Here is a 24,204-nt window from a genome sequence, read left to right as displayed (position 1 = left end):
TAATATATTCTGAAACTTATGTGAACAAGTATCACTGCCAAGCCCGTGCTAGTCTTAACACAGTCACTCACAATCCCTTTCACTCACGTTAGCAAGTTTATGCTGTTGCATTTCCCGAAAACGTAATAGCTACAAAAATACTGATTGTTTTTGTTGAGAATGCTCGCCAAATATTAATTCTGTCGGTACCTAATGCAGTCACAGTTTTTAGCCACCGACCTGCTCAATACGCCACGCGGTATTTATATCTTTTCTCGTCACAAAATTCAGTAAAAAATTCATAGATTTCTACACACCCATCGGAATAATTATGCCGTCACTTTACCACACTTTTGATGCATGAAACACTGCTAGATCGGGCAACTTATCGTTTCCATCGGAACTACTACTACACACGTCCGAACTGTTTATGGCTAGGCTCCGACTCCTCTCTAGAATACTCTAAGTCTTCTCTACCAGCAGAGAAAGGCGAGCGAAGAATATTGCTTTACCATTGGTCAGTTTACTCAACAGCCAATAGCAAAACAACATTCTACCGCGTCAGTCCGTGCTTTTCATCAATAACCAATCGCAAAATAGTAAACCTAACGACTGCACTTTTTACCGACGTAATTTTCTAATATGCATAAGTTTTGTTTATGCATAAAGTTATTTACTATTGTTATTTATACCTGAATTAACTGTCCCTTTACCATAAACTTACTTTACAAATCTATTCTACAAAAATCCCCTTTGTCCATATCCATACTTCTTCGAAATGTTCCCACACTAAATCCTACTACATAACTCGTTAAACAATTATATTAATATTAACCTTAAACCACACTCACGCATCATTCATACTGCTAAAACACATTTATAACATTTTATCTACACAAAAAAGACATAATAACACTTTATGAAAATACTAGAACAGTTTATCAAAAACATTCTATTATTTTAGTGCACTCCAGTGGACGCAATCGAAACTAAAATCACAGTCTCCCTTTCCAATACTGTCCTCTATCGACTGGTACATAAACTACGTGCGCGTCCAGTCTCGCGTCACCATCTGTCACTATCCAGCGCTGAGACACATCTCCCACTTAACCGCTTCCAAGACAGGATCGTTATACGGCGCTACGCCTCAACCAGACTTGGAGGAAAATGTGATGAGCACTGCGGAAGGCGGCCGCCATGTCAGTACCAGGCAGTCGGCCCACCCGTACAGGGTAAGCCACACGACCGTGTGGAACATTCTCCATGACAATTGTTACTACCGTTATCACTTAAAACGTGTGCAGGACTTACTAGCGATAGACTTTCCACAGACGGAGCAGTTTTGTCACTGGTTTCTTCACCAAGCAACCACGATTCTGGGATTTTTCACCTATGAGGCCACCTTTATGCAGAGTGGTATCGTCATCTTTCATGACAGTCATCTGTGGGACAGTATGCTCAACTCTCATGGTATGGTGACAGCGAATCATCATGCAGCCAGAATGTGGGACGGCTTTTTTTTTGGTTTTAGGACGCGCAACTACAGTGGTCATTAGCGCGCAGACTAAATTATGAATTCACTGCGAGGCACAATGTTAAAACAGCAACAAAAAAGGACAACACTATAAAAGCCACATTAACAGGAAAGGGGTTAAAAGAAAACAGCATAATCAAATGTCCTTAGACAGGTTTGTCAAGTGGATAAAACGAAGAAAGCGAGCAGCTGCTCCTGGGTCATCCGCTAAAATGGCATCCAGAGTACATGGCAGGCCAAGATCAACGCGCAGTGTATTAAAATTCGGACAGGACGTTAAAATGTGGCGTACCGTCAGCAATTGCCCACATGGGCAGAACGGCGCCGGCGCAGCCGTGAGCAGATGGCGGTGGCTGAACCGGCAGTGTCCAATCCCTAACCGGACCAAAAGGACCTCCTCCCGCCGAGAAGGGCGTGAAGAGGTCGTCCAAACCGCGGGGAGAGGTTTCAAGGCCCGAAGCTTGTTTTCAGTAAGTGTAGACCAATCGGCATGCCACAGGGGAACCGACATGGCCAGGAACCCACAGAAACGTAACCGGAGAACCGTCGTCTGCCAGCTGCTGAAGAGAGCGTTGGATCCAGTGCACGAAAGGGTTAACCGGATACGGATCACTGAGGCTCTGGGTGGCGCTCAGGGAATCAGCGGCGGCGGATATAAAGAACAGCCTGATAGAGGGCAAAGAGCTCAGCTGTGAAGACCAAACAACGGCCATGGAGCCGGTATTTGAAACTGTGTGCCCCAACAATAAAAGAGCAGCCGTCATTTGTCTTAGAGCCATCTGTATAAATGTGGGACAGAATAATTGGCGACCGCATTTTGGGATGTCACCTAACAGGCCGGAATTTTCGACCTTTCTTGCAGGTGACTTTGCCTTCCCCGTTGGGAGAAGTGCCATTGATGATTCGAAGGGTTGTGTGACTGCTACATGATGGTGCTACAGCCCACTTCGTCGTTAACGTCCAGACGCATCTGAATCATGTCTTCCCTGGTCGATGTATCAGACGATGCGGTCCAGTTGCATGACCTGCTCATGCATCGGATCTCAACCCGTGCAATAACTGGTTACGGAGCTATTTCAGAAGTAACATGTATGCAGAGCGCATTTCAGATGTGGAGACAGTGGAGCACCATATTCATGCTGCCTTTGACACTGTTTGAATGCAGCCTGGTTGATGTGAACGTGTGAGACAGGACATGCTATGGCACATACACGCATGCATTGAGGCACGTAGAAACCATTTTCAACACGTACTGTAATGGTGGCTGCATGGTACAGCACGTATTAGACCACAGTCTCTGAACAATGTATAGTTGAATAAATGATCTCTATTGGGGAAACTACGCATTTCCGGACATAAGTTCATTAGACCTTTCTTGTTCCGTATCGTCTCATCTATTAGTCCCTAGAGTTTGTACACTGAAAAAATCACCCTGTATAAGAACTGTAGTGACCTTCACGCAACATCTAACCACTTGAAAATGGCGATGGCAGAGGAAAGCTAGTGGGGAGTTAATCACTTGATGAGGCGTGAAACCCGAGATTACTTTATTGTTCTGAAAAAGTTACGCTTTAACTGGGACTCAGTGCATATCGTATGCGAAGCTGATGAATAACGCTGTCATAGTACTAATCGCACACTTTAAACTCAATGCCCTGGAAGCAGCAGCCAGTGCACTATGACCCAATCATAAACTTTCGCTCCCAGCGTCCACCACATAGGGTCCAAGTTAAAATGAGCAATTAGGTGAGCACAGAATTGTACGAGGGTTGATCCAGAAGTAAGGTTTCCAAAGAGCTCCAGCCACACTGGAAGGTGTTACGTGAAATCTGTCAACACCGCTCTGTGCGGCTGTTCCCCCACTCTCGATTCCACCCAGCCGCGCTTCACTGCACCCACTCAGTATTGGCTCAGCAGCCACCCATGATGGAGGTTCCCATTGTTGGTCTCTCCAAGTACGAGATTCGTTCTGTAATTCGGTTTTTTCACTCCACTTGGGGACATTCGTCATGAGCTGACACAAGTGTATATTCGTTCGATACGTCCGAAAATGGTGCAGGAAGTTTAGTGTCAGTTGGAAGAAGGTCCACGATGAAGAGTGGAGTGGAAGATCTTCAGTGTTGGTGGCGGTTATCGAAATGGTCCAATGCAAAGTGTTTCAAAACAGGAGGATCACCGTCTGTGAACTTGTTGCTCAGATTATTGGGAGATCTTACACTACAGCTGAAAGAACCTTAACAGAAAAATTCACTGTGCTCGCCAGTTTCTTCAAAAGTGTCAAGAAGATAAGGAAGGATTATTGGACTCCATTGTTACGGGAGATGAAAGAAAAATCCAAATGATGGCGTAAGTCAAAAATGGTTCAAATATCTCTAAGTACTATGGGAGTTAACATCTGAGGTCATCAGTCTCATAGACTTAGAAGTACTTAAACCTTAGAACCTAACGACATCACACACATCCATGTCCGAGGCAGGATTCGAGCCTGCGACCGTAGCAGCAGCTTGGTTTTAGACTGAAGGCCCTAGAACAGCTCGGCCACAGCGGCCGGCTATGGCGTCAGTCGTGTTCACCACTGGCAAAGCAATTCAAGCAAAGTCTCGTTGGTAAAACCATGGCCACTGTTTTGGAGGCGTACAGGGATACTGGTGATGTATTTCAGGGAACCTGGAACGATAATCAACTCAGGCAGTTGGTGTGAAACACTACAGAAACTCAGGCGAGGTATCCAGAAACGTCGGAGGGGATGACTGACAGAAGGTGCAATGCTGCTTGACGATAACATCCGACCTCACATCTCCCCCAAAGCTAGAAACTTTTGACAAACTTTGCTTGGACTGTCATGTCCAACCTACCTTACAGTCCACACCCCACTTGCTCCCCAAGTTAACCCTTTCATGGGCAAAATTATTGAGCAGTTTTTTAATGAATGGAGAGCAGATAGTAGTTAACAGATAGGTATATTTATCATACAAAATATGAAATTTGCTCCAACTGTGAAAGTGAGGTCACACAACAAGGTGGGAAGTATTCTTCCCACTGCCCTTCCTTGGAGTTAAATAACAAAAACAACTTTTTTTTATTTATGTCATATTTATTTGATAAATTTACTTCTCTTGTTACAATGATTGTTCACAATTACTTGCCTTGAAATTTTCTGAAACATGGGTCTTTGCAAAGTGGTATTTGACAACATGTACAAACACAGTGAGTGCTCTTTTCTGCAGCTTTGGTACTACAATGACGGCACGTCCAGTAGGTTTCTCCTAAAATGGGTTGATGCTTCCCTACAGCCACATGACAAAAATCTTCAGGTACTTTACCCTTTTTTGCCAGAAAGACAGGTTTTTGTCCACGCCTTTTTTGGGATGAGAATCCAGCAATCAATTGTCTGGCTAGATGGATCCTGTATGTGAGCTGATCATGCTGTCCACTTTCTCTTTTGCTTATTTTCCACAGGATAAAACTGTTCACTGCAGCAACGTCCACCAGGAAATAAAATATTCTGTGCCACCATTTTACAGAACGTCTGACAATAGCATACTTTTCTCGTAATTGATCAAACTTATAGACACCACCGATTATTTTGTTGTATTTTGCCACAACTTCAGGACAAGAAATCTCTGCACTAGTACCATCCTTGTTTTTCCTTTTCACTGTGGCTGTTTCTCATGGGTCATGAACTGAGGACAGGAAGGTGACTGGACGTTTATCCATCCATTTTACAGCAGAAATGGTTCCTTTTGTTTCAAACTGGTATTCTCCTCGTTCCGGTTTTACGTGTCCCTTCATAAATTTGGGTATATCAAAAGTATTTACCTTATACTACAGCTTTGAGGAAAAAAATCACAAAATGTCACGCAAACAGCACTGAAAGGCTCCTCTACAGAGCAACACTCAGTTATACAATGGCTCTGCGCGAAGGTACAGCAAAAACGGCGGGAACTTCCGACTGGAAGTAGTATCACTAGGTGGTAGCACCGTACAGAGGTGGGAACTGTGAATCCCACGGGACTAGGAGCGAGTTCATTGTAGTGGGAAGCATGTTTCCCACGGCTCATGAAAGGGTTAAAGGAACACATGGATGGCCAACACTCCTGGAGCGACGATGAAGACAAAGAAGAGGTAAAATGCTTCCTCACCAGGGTGGATGTGGAATTCTACATGGAGATACAGAAATTGGAGACACATCTATAAAAATGCATAGAAAAAGATGGGGATTATGTATACAAATAGAGCTAAATTTATTCTTTCCAACGATGTAAATTTCCATGAGAATAAAGGATGCTGTGTATTTGTCAAAATGAGGGAACCTTACATCTGGATTTTTTTTTCAGCATGTTGATGCAGTATAAATTTGAAAACTGAATAAATCACGGAATAATGTAGATAGAGAGATACAAATTGACACACATGCTTGGAATGACATGGAGTTTTATTAGAACCAAAAAAACCACAAACGTACAAAAAATGTCCGACAGATGGCGCTTCATCTGATCAGAATAGCAATAATTAGCATAACAAAGTAAGACAAGCAAAGATGATGTTCTTTACAGAAAATGCTCAATATGTCCACCATCATTCCTCAACAATAGCTGTCGTCGAGGAATAATGTTGTGAACAGCACTGTAAAGCATGTCCGGAGTTATGGTGAGGCATTGGCGTCGGATGTTGTCTTTCGGCATCCCTAGAGATGTCGGTCAATCACGATACACTTGTGACTTCAGGTAGCCCCAAACCCAATAATCGCACGGACTGAGGTCTGGGGACCTGGGAGGCCAAGCACGGCGAAAGTGGCGGCTGAGCGCACGATCATCACCAAACGACGCGCGCAAGAGTTCTTCAACGCGTCTAGCAATATGGGGTGGAGCCCATCCTGCATAAACATCGTACGTTCCAGCAGGTATCAGCCAGGCTGGGAATGATGCGATTCTGTAACATATGGGCGTACCTCCCACCCGTCACGGTAGCAGTTTTTCTGTCCAGCGCCATCTGTCGGACATTTTGTGAACTTTGTTTTTCTTTGGTTATAATAAAGCCCCATGTCATTCTAAGCATGTGTGTCAATTTTTACCTCTCTATCTATATTATTCCGTGGTTTATTAAGTTTTCAAATTTATACTGACTTTTTGATCACCCTGTACTTTTGGGTTCAGATATATATATATATATATATATATATATATATATATATATATATATATATATATATATATATTTTTTTTTTTTTTTTTTTTTTTTCCTAAGTTCATTAGGCCTCGGATAGACAGCAATAGTCACAAATGTCCTTACAGTTATCATCGCAGAGTATGGCTGCCGGAGTGGAGTTTGACTACTCACCGGGTGTATGGCGAGCACGGCGGCAGTGTCGCCCTTGACCTCGCGAGGCGCCCGCTGGACGATGTCCCTCATGGTGGTGGAGTACAGGGCTATAGTGACGGCCACCACAGCCAGGGCGGTGCACACCAGCACGATGATGAGCGGGTCCACAGCTGCGGGCACACACACCACATACCGCCGTTTGAGTCTCGTACAGATCCCCGTATGGAGGACATAGTGATAGACATCCCTGGGGTATTGAAGTAGCAGAATGGGTTGAAAATAAATAAATCGCCAGGTCCTAATGGGATTCCAATTCGGTTTTACAGAGAGTACACTACTGCATTGGCTCCTTACTTAGCTTGCATTTATCGCAAATCTCTTGCCCAATGTAAAGTCCCGAGCGCCTGGAAAAAAGCGCAGGCGACGCCTGTATACAGGGTGTTACAAAAAGGTACGGCCAAACTTTCAGGAAACATTCCTCACACACAAGTAAAGAAAATATGTTATGTGGACATGTGTCCGGAAACGCTTAATTTCCATGTCAGAGCTCATTTTAGTTTCGTCAGTAAGTACTGTACTTCCTCGATTCACCGCCAGTTGGCCCAATGGTAATTGGGTAATGTTGACTTCGGTGCTTGTGTTGACATGCGACTCATTGCTCTACAGTACTAGCATCAAGCACATCAGCACGTAGCATCAACGGGTTAGTGTTCATCACGAACGTGGTTTTGCAGTCAGTGCAATGTTTACAAATGCGGAGTTGGCAGATGCCCATTTGATGCATGGATTAGCACGGGGCAATAGCCGTGGCGCGGTACGTTTGTATCGAGACAGATTTCCAGAACGAAGGTGTCCCGACAGGAAGACGTTCGAAGCAATTGATCGGCGTCTTAGGGAGCACGGAGCATTCCAGCCTATGACTCGCGACTGGAGAAGACCTAGAACGACGAGGACACCTGCAATGGACGAGGCAATTCTTCGTGCAGTTTACGATAACCATAATGTCAGCGTCAGAGATGTTGCTGCTGTACAAGGTAACGTTGACCACGTCACTGTATGGAGAGTGCTACGGGAGAACCAGTTGTTTCCGTACCATGTACAGCGTGTGCAGGCACTATCAGCAGCTGATTGGCCTCCATTCTGCGAATGGTTCATCCAACAATGTGTCAATCCTCATATCAGTGCAAATGTTCTCTTTACGGATGAGGCTTCATTCCAACGTGATCAAATTGTAAATTTTCACAATCAACATGTGTGGGCTGACGAGAATCCGCGCGCAATTGTGCAATCACGTCATCGACACAGATTTTCTGTGAACGTTTGGGCAGGCATTGTTGGTGATGTCTTGATTGGCCCCCATGTTCTTCCACCTACGCTCAATGGAGCACGTTATCATGATTTCATACGGGATACTCTACCTGTGCTGCTAGAACATGTGCCTTTACAAGTATCACACATCATGTGGTTCATGCACGATGGAGCTGCTGCACATTTCAGTCGAAGTGTTCGTACGCTTCTCAACAACAGATTCAGTGACAGATGTATTGGTAGAGGCGGACCAATTCCATGGCCTCCACGCTCTCCTGACCTCAATCCTCTTGACTTTCATTTATGGGGGCATTTGAAAGCTCTTGTCTACGCAACCCCGGTACCAAATGTAGAGACTCTTCGTGCTCGTATTGCGTACGGCTGTGATACAATACGCCATTCTCCAGGGCTGCATCAGCGCATCAGGGATTCCATGCGACGGAGGGTGGATGCATGTATCCTCGCTAACAGAGGAGTTTCTGTTGATCTATCGGTAAGTCGTTCTCAGTTTATTATTGAGAAACATGTTTCAAATAGGCAGCTTTCGTGGAAAGTGAATCAGGGTAGCGTAACTGTATAGGGAACATATCACCTTTAGAAGGCGTGTTGAGAAAGTAAGTGTACTGTGGCCAAAACACTGCGTGGTGTTAGCGGGGGACCCTGTGACCACAGCAAGCATCGCAGGGACACGGTAGTAGTTAAGGGTGGGGCGGGGGGAGGGGGGGGGGGTATGACGTCAAACAGGCACCACAGGACATTTTAATTTCCACTGTCTATACTTTTACAAATAAATTCATAAAACTTTGCCAGCGTGACCAGGAAGGATTCGGGATTCACACTCATAGCAGTGGAAGTTCAAAAACACGAAAAATAATATTTTTTAAATGTGAAATTTCATAATTTTTTCACTTACTGTTGGCTGCATTTGTTGCTATAGGCACAGTTTTCTTCATAAGTAAGAGAGGTTCTTCGATGAATTTTGCACGGCTTACAAACCATACTTACAGGTGTATGAAACTCTAGAATATTAAAAAACTAGAAACCCGCCTCGATTGCGAGAAAAGCACCTAGTGTTAACCTAAGTTTCGGCGTAGATAACTACACCTTCTTCAGAACAATAAAATCCACAAGTGCCTAAGAAGACCTTTGTCAATGATCAAAAGAACACCATAGCTGTACATTTATGAACGAAAAAAAGGAAAACACAAACAGTACATATGTACAAAGTAAAAACCACTACTTAACTTAATGGTGTATGCTCCACCTCACACCAGCCGATGGGCCATGACCCGCCATGAAGTGAGCGACCGTTTGTAGCTGCAGTTTAAGAAGAAGGTGTAGTTATCTACGCCGAAACCTAGGTTAACACTAGGTGCTTTTTTCGCAATCGAGGCGGGTTTCTAGTTTTTGATATATTAACCAACGATTGCTGACGCGCTGCGATGCTGAAGGTTCTTAACCCAACTCTAGAATAAACTTAATCTATGGAAAAATGAATGGGCTGTTACGTTTTAAACTTCGTGTTTAGGGAAAACTCGAATTTTATAGTTAATTATCTCAATTTTTACAACAGTTTTTAACAGATTTGGGAAATTCTAGAGTTTCATACACCTATAAGTATGGCTTTTATGCTATGCAAAATTCATCGAAGAATCTATCTTACTTATGAAGAAAAGTGTACCTACAGCAACAAATGCAGCCAATACCAAGTGAAAAAATGATGAAATTTCACATGTAAAAAAAATTTGTTTTGTTATGTTTTTGAACTTCCTCTGCTATGAGTGTGAATCCTGAATCCTTCATGGTCATGCTGACAAAGTTTTATGAATTTATTTGTAAAAGTATAGACAGTGCAAATTAAAATGTTCTGTGGTGCCTCGCCTGCTCCAAGTCGGCCCGTTTCACGTCCTACCCCCCCTTAACCGAAGTAGTGGCATCCAGCTGCGTGAAAGATGTCGGTAAGAAATCTTGCCAAGTGCGAGCCACGTGCTGTGGTTCGCTTTATATTCGCGGAAAGAATAGCACAACGAGTGTGTTTAAGTGGTGGAGGGAGTTAAGTGAGGCAGAAATAATGTTCATGACAAACAGGGGAGTGAGAGAACCTACAGTTTGACTGTTGAGTTGGCAAATAAATAGAGCAAACTGTCCGTGAAAACCGCCCCTTGACAGTGGATGAAATTTCTGCCATGTTTCCGCAACTCTCCAGAACTGTCTTATACGAGACACTCACCGAAGCGCTGATTTATCGAAAACTGTGCACAATATGGGTCCCAAAACACTTGACAGAGCAGCACAGGAAAAATCGGGTGAGTAGCGCCCGCGAGGCTCTTGAACGACTCGAATTGGAAGCTGAGGAAATTCTGAGCTCTGTTGTGACTGGAGGTAACACATAAGTGGCTCACTACACTCCCGAGACAAAAAGACAGCGGCACAATGGCGTCACAGCAGCTCTCCGTCCGCCAAAGAATTCAAAACCACAATTTCTGGCACAAAAATCGTAGCCACTGTTTTGGGACCGGAAAGGCATCATTTAGGTCGAATTTCTGTCTCGGAGAGAGATCATCAACGCACAACGATATTGTGAGACCCGAAAAATCTCAAAAGCAGCATTCGAAACAAAAGGAGGGGGATGTTGACGAGAAGAGTGTCCTTGTTGCACGACAACGCCGGTCCTCACACTGCCTTTGCAGCCAAGGCGCTCTTGGATTCATTTTGTTCGGCACTTTTCGACCCGTCCCACCTCCCCGTATTCTCCTGACTTGGCGCCTTCGGATTATCATGTATCCACCTACCTGAAGGCGCACGTGAGTGGAATTATCAACCTACGAGCATGTGCGGAAAGAAACGGTTGTGAAGTTCTCGAAGGAGCTAGCGGGAGAGTTCCTCGAGGAGGGTTTAAAGAAGCTTTCAAGGGGATGCTGATTATGTGGAAAAATAGTTAACAAGAGAATCAACAATATCCTGTATTTTTTTTCAAATACGCTTCTTCTAAAATATAAAAATGTAGAACACTTATTTTCTGTTATACCGGAGACAAAGTAGCCCCTGACGGCCGGCAACCCACATAACACCACAGAGGACGAGGTTGCCTATGTTCAAAGGCGTACCCAAAAGAACTATGATAAACACCGGCTATTTACACACAAGATAATGCAAGCAGACATTCCGAGAACTACTTCCTGCAGGGGGAGCCACGGCCTGCAGGAAGTATCACTACGACGAAATCTGATTGGCTGGAGACAGTTATTTAGGGGCTAGAACCAGGCCCGAAGTTCAGTTCACGCCGGATGCCGACCTCGTGTAATGCAACCATCGAAAATTACGTCTTCGTCTCGGAATTGGACTGTTACTAGTGTGTGAGTGTGTTACCACGAACTTTTGTTTTCCTCAACTAGGAGACTTTTTTCGTTATTGTTACTTTTCGTTTGTGTATTAAGTTATCTACCTTGCGGAACTTCCATCAATAAAAGTTGTGTTATGAAAGACTGCGAATTGTCAGTCACAACACTTTCTGAACATGTCTCGTATATTGTAAACGCCGACGAAAGAGACCATCCAAAGCTTCGAGTGTCTTGCGCGTTTTCCTGAAAGAAGACCTAGGGCTCGTTCATTTCTGCGAAAACAACTATCTGTGTCACGTACTTGGATAAGTTGGAGACCTGGCTTTTCACAACAGGGCGAAAGGCCATTACAATGTCTCCCGCACGTAAGAGCATTTCCTAACAGTGAGCTGCCTCAGCGATGGATCCAAAGGAGTGTGCAGGTCTAGCTTTGCACCACTGGCCCTTTTAGGCCGCTTCCTCACACGACATCTGATCTTTTCCTTTTCTTTTCTGACTCTTAAAGAATCTCTGTGTGTGGTTTCCCTTCCAACAACTTTCGGTGAAGTACGACGCCACAGAGCGACGTCAATGAGACATGCTCACCAAAGTATGGGACGAGTTTGACCATCTCTGGATGTTTGTCGCACCTGGTGAAAGGCACGTTGGACATTGCAACGACTGAGTTACATTCGATCTTTCATCTCCTCATCAAATATTAATTCCAAACGTAAGATACGACAGTGACTTGCAAGCGTTTACCGAGTGAAGTTAGCAAAATGTTTTTGTTAAAATATGTTTCATGTTATCTTCAACTAACAGCTTCAGAGCTGCAGGTTCGAATCCTGCCTCGGGCATTGATGTGTGTGATGTCCTTAGATTAGTTAGGTTTAATCAATTCTAAGTTCTAGGCGACTAATGACCTCAGAAGCTAAGTCGCATAGTGCTCAGAGCCATTTGAACCAAGCTTCAGAGCCGCCAATCAGCCTCGAGGTCTAGGAAAAGAAGTACCTCGATGAAGGAACGAAACCGTTGGAAGCGTCGAACAGTCGCCTAACGGCACGGAGACTACACCTGGCTCTTGCCGTGCCCAGGAAAAGGAAAAATGAATTGTATTCCTGCAGGACAAAAGTGTAGAAATCTAAAAAGACATGACTATCGGAAGGACTGATTCAGCAGAATGAAAAATCAAAACAATCGTCGGTGAAATTAAAAGCAACGGCAATAACATTAAGAGCGTATGGGAATTCCACTACTAATGCGGAGGAGATAGGTGGAAATACGCTGAAGAGCCAAAGAAACTGGTACACCTACCGAATATCGTGTACGGCTGCCGAGAGCACGCAGAAGAGCCGCAGCACGACGTGATATGGACTCGACTAATGTCTGAAGTAGTGCTGGAGGGTCTTCACACCACGAGTCCTGTAGGGCTGTCCATAAATCTGTAAGAGTACGAGATCTCTTTTGAACAGCACATTGCAAGACGTGGCAGATATATTCAATAATGCTCATGTCTGGGTAATTTGGTGGCCAGCGAAAGTCTCTAAGCTCCGAAGAGTATTCCTGTAGCTACTCTGTAGCAATTCTGAACATGTGGGGTGTCGCATTGTTCTGCTGGAATTGCCCAAGTCCGTCGGAATGCACAATGGACCTGAATGGATGCAGGTCATCAGAAAGGATACTTACGTCTATCTAGACGTATCAGGGGTCCCCTATCACTCCAGCTGTACACGTCCCACACCATTACAGAGCCTCCATCAGCTTTAACAGCCCCCTGCTGACATGAAGGATCCACGACTTCATGAGGTGGTCTCCATACCCGTAGAAGTCCATCCGCTCGAGTCAATTTGAAACGAGACTCGTCCGACCAGGCAACATGTTTCCAGTCACCAACAGTCCAATATCGGTGTTGACGGGCCCAGGAGAGGCGTAAAGCTTTGTGTCGTCCAATCATGAATGGTACACGAGTGGGCCTTCGGTAACGAAAGCCCATATCGATGATGTTTCGTTGAACGGTTCGCAAGCTGACAATCGTTGATGGCCCAGCAGCAATTTTCGGAAGGGTTGCACTTCTGTCACGTTCAATCATTCTCTTCAGTCATCGTTGGTCCCGTTCTGGCAGGCACACACATCCATGCCCGAGGCAGGATTCGAACCTGCGACCGTAGTGGTCGCGCGGCTCCAGTCTGAAGCACCTAGAACCGCTGGGGCACAGCAGCCGGCGGGAAAACATCGTCTACATAATTCCGTAGATAGCCGGAGCCAACAAGAGCGAGAATTATTGTACCATCGGCTTAGGCATCCCAATAATATACAGAATAATGGTAAAGAAAATTGAGGATGATTCAGATGACGTTCAATTTGGCTTTAGGAACGGTTAAGTCACCAGAGAGGCACCTCTGAGGTTGTGATTGATAATGGAAGTAAGACTGAAGAAAAGTCAAGATACATTCATAGAATTTGTTATCATGGAAAAAAGCATTCGACAATGTAAAATCGTGCAAGATGTCGTAATTCTGAGAAAAATAGTGGTAAGTTATAAGGAAAGACGGGTAGCACACAATATGTAGAAGAACTAAGAGGGAACAAAACGACTTGAAGAGCAAGAACGAAATGCTCTGATTAGAAAGGATGTCAGGCCAAGATATAGTCTTTCGCCCCTCCTGTCGGATCTACAAATCGAAGTAGCAACGACGGAAAGTGAAAATGAAGAAGAATTACTCGAATTGTTGAACTGACTGACCTGTCTAATGAGTTCACAATGTGATTTGAGAGGAAATCGAAGAAAGTCGAAAGTAGCAGAAATGAGAACAGCGAGAAGCTTAAATTCTGTATTGGGGACCACAGGGTTGATGAAATTAAGGTTCAAATGGTTCAAATGGCTCTGAGCACTATGGGACTTAACAGCTGTGGTCATCAGTCCCCTAGAACTTAGAACTACTTAAACCTAACTAACCTAAGGACATCACACACATCCATGCCCGATGCAGGATTCGAACCTGCGACCGTAGCAGTCGCGCGGCTCCGGACTGCGCGAGACCACCGCGGCCGGCGATGAAATTAAGGCATTCTGCTTCCTATGCATCAACATAACCCGTGATGGACGGAGGAAGGAGGACACCGGAAAGAAGGGTATTCCTGGCCAAGAGAAGTCTGCTAATATCAAAAGTAGGCTTTAATTTGAGGGAGAAATTTCTGAGAATGTACGTTTGGAGCACAGCACTGTATGGCAGTGAAGCATGGACTGTGGGAAAGCAGGAACGGAAGAGAATCGAAGTGTTTGAGATGTTATGCTTCAGTTAAATGTTGAATATTAGGTGGACTCATAAGGCAAGTACTCAGGAAGTTCTCTGCGCAATTGGCGAGGAATATATGAAAAACACTGACAAGAAGAAGAGACAGGACCATAGGACATACGTTAAGACACCAGGGTACTAAAGGGTGCTGTGTAGGGTAAAAGCTGTAGAGGAAGATAGAGACGGGAATTCGAGAAATAATTAAGGACGTAACGTACTGTACGTTCAGAGCAGTGGAAAGGTCTCTGTTGGATTCCTTTCATGTTAATTTCTTAAATCTGTTGTCTTTTACGGCATACATTCCACTTCTAAATTTACTGTGGTGTTTCTGACTCTATCTGGGAGGAGACTGAGCAGTGGAACGCGTTACTTTTACACATAATCAAGAACGATCTGTCACACTACTACACTTTAAAACACAGCTTATATGTAATTCATGTCACACAGTCTCACACAGAACTTACACCGGCTTTCTTTTATATACTGTATATGATAAGATACTGTCATCCCCCTTCCCTTCCGTGTGAAAGGATGAATGAGCAAATGTATTTCTAGTTGCATGCTTGATGGTAGCACACAAGCCTGTCTGCTAGAGAACACTAGGACCAACGTCGGAACAGGTAGCTACGCTTTCTAAAAGCAAAGAGGTTTCTATTCTTGGTATGGTCCTGTCCGTCCCTTGTCATGTTGGTATAGGAAGCTGCCTCTCTGGTCACTTCCGTTTGTATCTGTGAGGCACCCTCAGGAGTGGCAGTCTGTCCGTGGCGAGCGTCTGAAGTGGTAAGATCTCCGGCTAAGCGCGTCTCTGCTAAGTCTGTAGGACAATCGATTTCTTAAGTTCAGCCTAACTGAAAATTTAATGACCTTTATTTCAGGTTAAATATGTTATCTTAAAGTGCAACGCAGTGTAATTCGAGTGTGAAGTTCAGAATATCTTCTAGTAGTTGCTTCGTCACTACTTTGTGAGTAAAGTGGAACCACGTGTTGATGATTCGTAACTCTAACTAAGATCATCAATCGTAAATGCGAACGTCTCATCTTGACAATATTTTTCAATTTAGCAACTTTTTTTTATGTTCAACCCACGTGGGGTGTACTTTGTGAGACCAGTACCACGTACTTATACAATTGTTTGGCCCATCAGGTTAATAGTAAGACGATAGTAATCAGTTCGAGGTTTTTCTTTTGTAAATTGCGTTTCGACGTAATTTATTTTAATTATCAAAATTATTGTGGAATTACACTCTTTGTGTAAACCAAGTTGATCACGTGAAGCATGTGATGTAATCATCAAAGTAGCCCTCAGCTATTCTTTTCGGGAAGATTTCACAAAGAGTTAGTATGAATTTAGTATACTAGTGTGTGGTAATTTCATGACGGACAGGATTGCAGTACGAACGTAACTTCTTTGGGCGGAAATTGAATCGGTTGGTTGTGGTTAATTTCCTCTTGCATATGTCTCAACGTTCTTCGTGTGTTATTTTATGAATGCAGTGTTGTATGCAGTCTCCCAATCTTGGCTCCGTATTTGATGTGTTCCGTAAGATTACAAATTCACATATTCAAAATCATAAATAAGACACCATTTTTGTTATGAATCAAGTTTAATATGCTGAAAGTTTAACGGAACAATGATCAATGTTAAAATAAATGTCCAAATATAAACTGATTTATTTCTTTTTATTTAAATTCTCTTTAGATGACTATTAAAAGATTATAATTAATGTTAGTTTGGTTGGGAATTTGGTAAGCTAGACTGGATACCTGGTGAAACACTTGCTCATTAATGCAACGTTGACTTCCCCAGGTAGTTCACAGCTTTTAACCCGCTTTTATTGTCTTGAATATCAGCACCGCTTTCAGAACAACTTAATGCATCAACAATACACAGTACTGATGCATTACAACAGCGGCTCGATGTGGCGACCACCAAGGTTGTTACAGACGTACCTACGAAGCATGTTCTGGTACACACTCTCCATCCCACCTGATACCTCTTCGGTTTCTAGTGCAGCGGCCAGAACCCGTGCCAGCACATCTTCCTCTGTCCCTACAATTAGGTAGACGTCAGATGAGGTGAGGAGACCGTCTGATTTAGTGCACGTCATCCTGTCTACCCTATTGCATACCAGGAGAAGCAACTCTGAGACTTTTCCCTCTCCCTCAGCAGACGTGTACGCGTTACACATCTCAACTGAAGCCGTCGTTAAACGAAAGGGGTGCGTCTCCGGACATGGGTTTCTATTCAGAATCTTACGTATTCACTCTCTTCTACAAGTCCAAGAAGTTTGACACGGGAATTTCCGAACACCCTGTATAAGTCTCCACACATTTCGTTCGCAAAAACTGTTGCAACTGACAGAGGAATAACGCGTGCGACTTCAGAATTTTACTGTCCATACAACCACTTCCATGGCAGCACATTTAGCAGAAAGCGCTTCTTGATAAATGGATTTTAAAAGGCTTGCGACGATAGATCGCTGGACTGCCTCTTTTTGTGCAGACTGTAACACCACAGTAAGATATTATGTAATTTTTCTTTCTTTCTTCTTCTGATTAATTATGCTTCGCATAAAGTGTATTTTCTTTAATATGTGCTCTTTGATATGTTGTACTATGTTTTCTTTTTACTGACTAATTCCTTTGGTTGTATTTAGAAATGGACGATTTTTGGTTAAATGATTTTGTAATGTGCTTTTTTTTATTCCAGTCTATGATCACAAATGAATTCTTTAGACGATGACCGGTTTCAGTCTGTAATGACCATCCTCAGATCTATTTTACACCATATCCTAAAGTGATACGGCCATAATGGCATCGTCAAAACATATAAATATAATCAGCATAGCATCGTCACATAGATTTAAAATATGGTGTAGAATAGGCTACATCGTCCACATAGTGATTATTGCCGACTAGCTACTCAGACTGAAACCGGTCATCGTCTAAAGAATTCATTTGTGATCATAGACGGGAATAAAAAAAGCATTTTACAGTATTGGATCACTGTTTGTACACGCGATTCTGTCGAAGTTCGTGATTTTGTATTGGTTTGTTAATATGGGTAACTGCAATGTTTGCTTAAAAATGTTTACTTGCTACTTTCTAACCGCTGATCCACACTTAGGGCTCTTGGTTCATGTTATGGTAAAAACATGGAGTGGTTCCCCTCTACAACGGAAGCTATTTAGCGCGCGCAAATTGCAGTTGGTGCGACTGAAAAGGTGTGCATGAGTGTCAGTCGGAGGCTAGCTACCGTACAGTTGGCAACTAGTGATTGGAAAGTGCATTGTGCAGGTGCCGAGAGAGGCTTCTAATGCTTGGATTTATTACGCCAAAGACTCGGGTGGATAAATGGATTTAATACAGTGCTCTGTGGCCTGAATTTATTATGAAATCTGATGATCGTCGCCATAAAAAAAATAACAGAGCATATCAATTACAACTCCAAGTCCATCTTCCATCATATACTCGCCACCAGTATTGCGCAATCACTGTGACAAAGAGGAGCAATGATATATTTGTAAAGTGATGGATCAGCACACTTAGTATGTGCAAATACAAGGTAACTCATACTAAATTGTATGTACCTACCTTGATTTTTTCCCTATCAGAAAACCTATCAGGATCCTCTCCTTTTGAACTATGATTTGCGGGTGTTCAGATTGCGAGAAATGATTATCAAAAAAAAAAAGGAAAGACAATTATTTGATTAAATTTGTTCGAAATTGAGTGCAATAGGTTATTTAAAATTATTGTGGACTGAACTTCTTCATTTTAAAGTTTTGTGATCTCTTAAAATTACTTGCTTAAACCCTGGTTTCAAAAGTAAACAACAGATATGATAACAAACAGACAACAAACCATTTTGAGGTCAGTTTAAAGTAAATGTCCTTAATGACTGGTTTGAAAAGCAATACCTAATGAATATATTGACTGTAGAATCTGTTAAAAAATGCACACAAGGTGAGTCAATTTACAAAGAACTGTTTTCCTAAGCTGGCATTCTTTATATTGTTCAAGAAAGTGTGTTTAGTTTGCTTTACCATAGTAGTCAAGATTAGGGGGCCTCCCATTGAAAGTTGCTCAAAATGCACAAAGTACTTGATTATAGAAAGCTCCAACTACTCTTGAAATTTACGTTGAGTTTTGTGCACATTGTATGCTGAAAGGTGTAATATCAGTTTATGAGCACCCACTTACTGTTTTATCCTCACTGACGGTTAAGTTACTGTGAATGTCATTATCCATGAAAATAGCTACTTCTTTGCTTTTAAAGAATAGTATGGATCTTACTGCATCTGAATTTTATTTAAATCTGTATTGTGTAGAAAATATCTGATGAAATAAGACTAGGCCCATGCCCAAATTCCAATTCAGCAGTGATTTGCTTTTGTAGTGTTGATGAAGTTGTTCAGTTCTGGCAAAGTATTTAATATAGATGAGTGTGACTGCGTCTTTTGTGATTGTGAGAACGTGAACATCTTTCTGCTACTGCTTTTATCCATAACAACTTTTTTTCTCTCTGCCAGCAACGCAGTTCCGTTACAGACGCCATCTTGAAAGTGACGTGTAGCACTGACAGCTATCGAAACTTAATGAAACGATAGGGGCTAAGGCGGGGATGACCCATGACCTCTCACAACAAATTCCACACTTTTTCAACCGAAACTGGCCAAGAAAAATATGTCTTTCTCTGCTTATTGAACGCCCCGCGTACCTTCTGATACGCTCTGAATGCATGCAAGTAAACGAATAACTTTGCAGTATTGGATGGTTGTTTTGAAAAGAAAGGTTTTGCAGTTCTGCGGATAACTTAACAAACCGTCCCCAGAAGCTGTCTTCACTCGTGTAGAGGATATAGTCTTGCGAAATCTGATAAATCTTGTAACGTTACGCATATGTAAGCGATGTAATCGGCTGAGGGCTGGCGGGCCCAGGGCATGGGGCATAGGGCGTAGCGCCCAGGGCATAGGGAGCTCTGCGGCCGCGCTGGCTGGATGGCGGTTTGTGCGCACCCCCGTACACAGACAACGAGAGCGCCGCCGGAAACGCGTAGATTCCAGAGCTGGAAATTTGGACGGCCGATGCTCGCACTGCCTTCGTGCAGGAAATGGTGGAGTGTCAGACTATCTTACGGATGGATGGAGAACAGCTCTTCGAGACTCTATCACAATTCACAATCAAATATTAATGCAAAACTGAAAACATTAGTGATCCGAGAAAAATGAGACGCATCCAGTGACACTACAATTTCTCAATATCTTTCAAAACTACACAAGCTAATGTCTCACAGTGAACAAACATTTATTAATGGTTCAAATGGCTCTGACCACTATGGGACTCAACTTCTGAGGTCATCAGTCCCCTAGAACTTAGAACTACTTAAACCTAACTACCCTAAGGACACCACACACATCCATGCCCGAGGCAGGATTCGAACCTGCGACCGTGGCGGTCGCGCGTCCCCAGACTGTAGTGCCTAGAACCGATCGGCCACTCCGGCCGGCCAAACATTTATAAAATCAACCTCTGAATTAACAGCCTTTAATCGCTTCATGCGGTTTCAAGATACGATATCTCAGATGACAGCATTGCACTATAACTGTCATCCTTGAAAGTTACGACGTCCTTTATAACTTTTACGTTATGCAAATATTATCAGAACATCGTATTCGCCGGCCGGGGTGGCCGAGCTGTTCTAGGCGCTACAGTCTGGAATCGAGCGACCGCTACGGTCGCAGGTTCGAATCTTGCCTCGGGCATGGATGTGTGTGATGTCCTAAGGTTAGTTAGGTTTAAGTAGTTCTAAGTTCTAGGGGACTGATGACCTTAGAAGTTAAGGCCCATAGCGCTCAGAGCCATTCGAACCATTTTTTTAACACCGTATACTCCACATTACACTTTTTTTACTAATAGTTTACTACTTGGCAGGTAACTTTATTTAAATGTTGATCGCAGGTCCTATTAAATAGCTTTGTTAATTTAAAAGAGGTCAATCGCATGTGTCAGCGGACAGCAACTTTGTAAAAGAATGCCAAAAGACACTTCTCACAAACAGGCCTAAATAATTGTTTAAATTGCACTATGTGATCAAAAGTATCCGGACACCCCCAGAAACATACGTTTTTAATATTAGGTGCATTGTGCTGCCATCTACTGCCAGGTACTCCATATCAGCGATCTCAGTAGTCATTAGACAACGTGAGAGGGCAGAATGGGGCGCCCCGCGGAATTCACGGACTTCAAACGTGGTCAGGTGATTGGGTGTCGCTTGTGTCATACGTCAGTACGGGAGATTTTCACACCCCTAAACATCCCTAGGTCTACTATTTCCGATGTGATAGTGAAGGGACACGTACAGCACAAAAGCGTACAGGTCGACCTCGTCAGTTCACTGACAGAGACCGCCGACAGTTGAAGAAGGTCGAAATGTGTAATAGGCAGACATCTCTCCAGACCATCACACAGGAATGCCAAACTCCATCAGGATCCACTGCAAGTACTATGACAGTTAGGCGGGAGGTGAGAAAACTTGGATTTCATACTCGAGCGGCTGCTCGCAAGCCACACATCACGACAGTAAATGCCAAACGACGCCTCTCTTGGTGTAAGGAGCCCCAACATTGGACGATTGAACAGTGGAAAAAAATTATGTGGAGTGAAGAATGTAGCGATCCGATGGCAGAGTATGGGTATGGCGAATGCCCGGTGAACGTCATCTGCCAGCGTGTGTATTGCCGACAGTAAAATTCGGAGGCGGTGGTGTTATGGTGTGGTCGTGTTTTTCATCGAGGGGCTTGCACCCATTGTTTTCCATGGCACTATCAAATGGTTCAAATGGCTCTGAGCACTATGGGGCTTAACTTCTGAGGTCATCAGTCCCCTAGAACTTAGAACTACTTAAACCTAACTAACCTAAGGACATCACACACAACCATGCCCGAGGCAGGATTCGAACCTGCGACCGTAGCGGTCTCGCGGTTCCAAACTGAAGCGCTTAGAACCGCACGGCCACACCGGCCAGCTTCACTATCACAGTACAGGCCTACATTGATGTTTTAAGCACTTTCTTGCTTCCTATTGTTGAACAGCAATTCGGGGATGGCGATTGAATCTTTCAACACGGTCGAGCACCTGTTCATAATACACGGCCTGTGGCGGAGTGGTTACACGACAATAACATCCCCCTAATGGACTGGCCTGCACAGAGTCTTGACTTGAATCCTACAGAACAACTCTGTGATGTAATGGAACGCCGACTTCCTGCCAGGCCTCACCGACCGACATCTGTGAAGAATTGGCTGCCATTCGCCAAGAAAGCTTCCAGCACCTCATTGAACGTATGCCTGCGAGAGTGAAAGCTGTCATCAAGACTAAGGGTGGGCCAACACCATACTGAAATCCAGCATTACCGATGGAGGGCGCCACGAACTTGTAGGTCTTTTCAGCCGGGTGTTCGCATACTTTTGATCACATAGTGTATATTTAACGACAATTCGTTATCATTTAACTTGAGGGAACTTGCCTTAGAATGCTGGGTTATTTATTTATGAACGAACTATTACCCAAGCAATATATACGAAACAGGAGATCCCGGTTTCGAGTCCCGGTCGGGGCACACATTTTCAACTGTCCCCGTTGACTTACATCAACGCCAGTATGCAGCTAAGGGTATTTATTTCATTTCATTGTAATTCCAAAGAAAATGGTAAACCTGCCGAATATCGAGTAGGGCCCGGCGAGCGCACAGAACGGCCGCAACACGACGTGTCATTGATTCGACTAATGTTTGCAATGGTCATGGAGGGAACTCACACCATGAGTCCTGCAGGGCTGTCCATAAATCCGTAAGACTACTACGGGGTGGGTATCTCTTCTGAACAGCACGTTGCAAGGTATCCCAGATTTGCTCAATTAACTTCGTGTCAGGGGAGTTAGGTGGCCAGTGGAAGTGTTTAAAACCAGAAGAGTGTTCCTAGAGCCACTCTGTAGCAGTTCTGGGCGTGTGGGGTGTCGCATTGTCCTGCTGGAATTGCCCAAGTCCGTCGGAATGCACTATGGACATGAATGGATTCAGGTGATCAGACAGGATGCTTACGTATGTGTCACCTGTGAGAGTCGTTTCTAGACGTATCTGGGTTCCCACATCGCTCCAACACACACGCCCCAAACCGTTACAGAGGGTCCAGCAGCTTGAACAGTCCCCCGCTGATATTCAGTGTCCGTGGATTCATGAGGTTGTCACCATGCCCGTACACGTCCATCCGCTTCGTACAATTTGAAAAGAGACTCGTCCGACCATGGAATATGTTTCCAGTCATCAACAGTCCAATGTCGGTGTTAACAGGCCAAGGGGAGGCGTAAAGCACTGTGTCGTGCAGTCATCAAGCATACACGAGTGGGTCTTCCTCCGAAAACCCGTATCGATGATGTTTCGTTGAACGGTTCGCATGCTGATACTTGTTGACGGCCCAGCATTGAAATCTGCAGCAATTTGCTGAAGGATTGCACTTCTGCCCCGTTGGACGATGCTCTTCAGTCGTCGTTGGTCTCGTTCTCGGCAGGATCGTTTCCCACCGACAGTGATGTCCGACACTTGATGTTTTACCGGATTCCTGATATTCATGGTACACTCGTGGTCTTACGGAAAATCCCTACTTCATCGCTCCATCGGAGATACTGTGTCCCATCGCTCGAGCGCCGACTATATCACCACGTTCAGTCTCACTTAACTCCTGATAACCTCCATTTGTAGCAGCAGTAGCAGATCTAGCAATTGCGCCAGACACTTGTTGCCTTATACAGGCGTTGGCTATTGCATCGCCGTTTTCTGCCTGTTTACATATCTCTGTATTTGAATACGCATGCCTATACCAGATTCTTTGGCGCTTCAGTGTATATTGTAAATGGTCTGAATGTGACACAATGCTTATAACATTTCTTTATTTAACAATTGTTGTAATATTTTGGTCCGGGAAATGGCCAAGTGAGTCAAATCATGTCTATAGAGCTTGAGAACGATGTATTTTTGGTGGAGATTGGCTTCAGCTGGATAGAGGCGGAACGTTGCTGGAGTCAAGCGAAGACCGGAACTTCTCGAGTGAAGAATTCAAGGCTTCTGGACACTTTATGCCGAGTTTTGAAGAATGCAGACCAGCCTGTGAAACAGTGTTTTAGTCGGTCGTGTGGCTGATAGATTCTAGGCGGTGAAGGTCCGCTACCAACTTCTGAAGGTCCGAATGTGCTCCAGAGTTGGACTCTAATTATTTCCACTTGATTTACGGATTTGAGAATAGACAGAGTATGTGTTACTATTCTTTGTATCGCGTGTGTTAATCCGTGAATCGTTCAGCTGAGCTCTTAACAGTTTTTAGCTGGTGAATATTTCGTGTACTGTGATCACGAAATAGATTTAGTTTTCGCGACTCTTTGATGAATATTT

The 24,204-nt window shown here is 43.9% G+C and overlaps 1 protein-coding gene across 3 annotated transcripts in view; it reads right to left on the bottom strand.

Moving 5' to 3' along the window:
* LOC126425074 (organic solute transporter alpha-like protein) overlaps positions 1–24,204 on the bottom strand; it is a 559,459-nt gene that overhangs the window by 423,938 nt on the left and 111,317 nt on the right. For all 3 annotated transcript variants that reach the window (XR_007576259.1, XR_007576258.1, XM_050087986.1), the window contains exon 3: positions 6,854–7,005. Coding sequence is in view for 1 of the 3 variants with exons in the window: in XM_050087986.1 (XP_049943943.1) it covers positions 6,854–7,005 (152 nt within the window). In the remaining 2 variants the exon portion in view is untranslated. The remainder of the gene's footprint in view (positions 1–6,853; positions 7,006–24,204) is intronic.

The sequence above is a fragment of the Schistocerca serialis genome, chromosome 10 (assembly GCF_023864345.2).
Source record: "Schistocerca serialis cubense isolate TAMUIC-IGC-003099 chromosome 10, iqSchSeri2.2, whole genome shotgun sequence".
NCBI lineage: Eukaryota > Metazoa > Arthropoda > Insecta > Orthoptera > Acrididae > Schistocerca > Schistocerca serialis.
The sequence above is the reverse complement of the archived record's forward strand: the minus strand, read 5'-3'. Positions and strand labels throughout refer to the sequence as shown.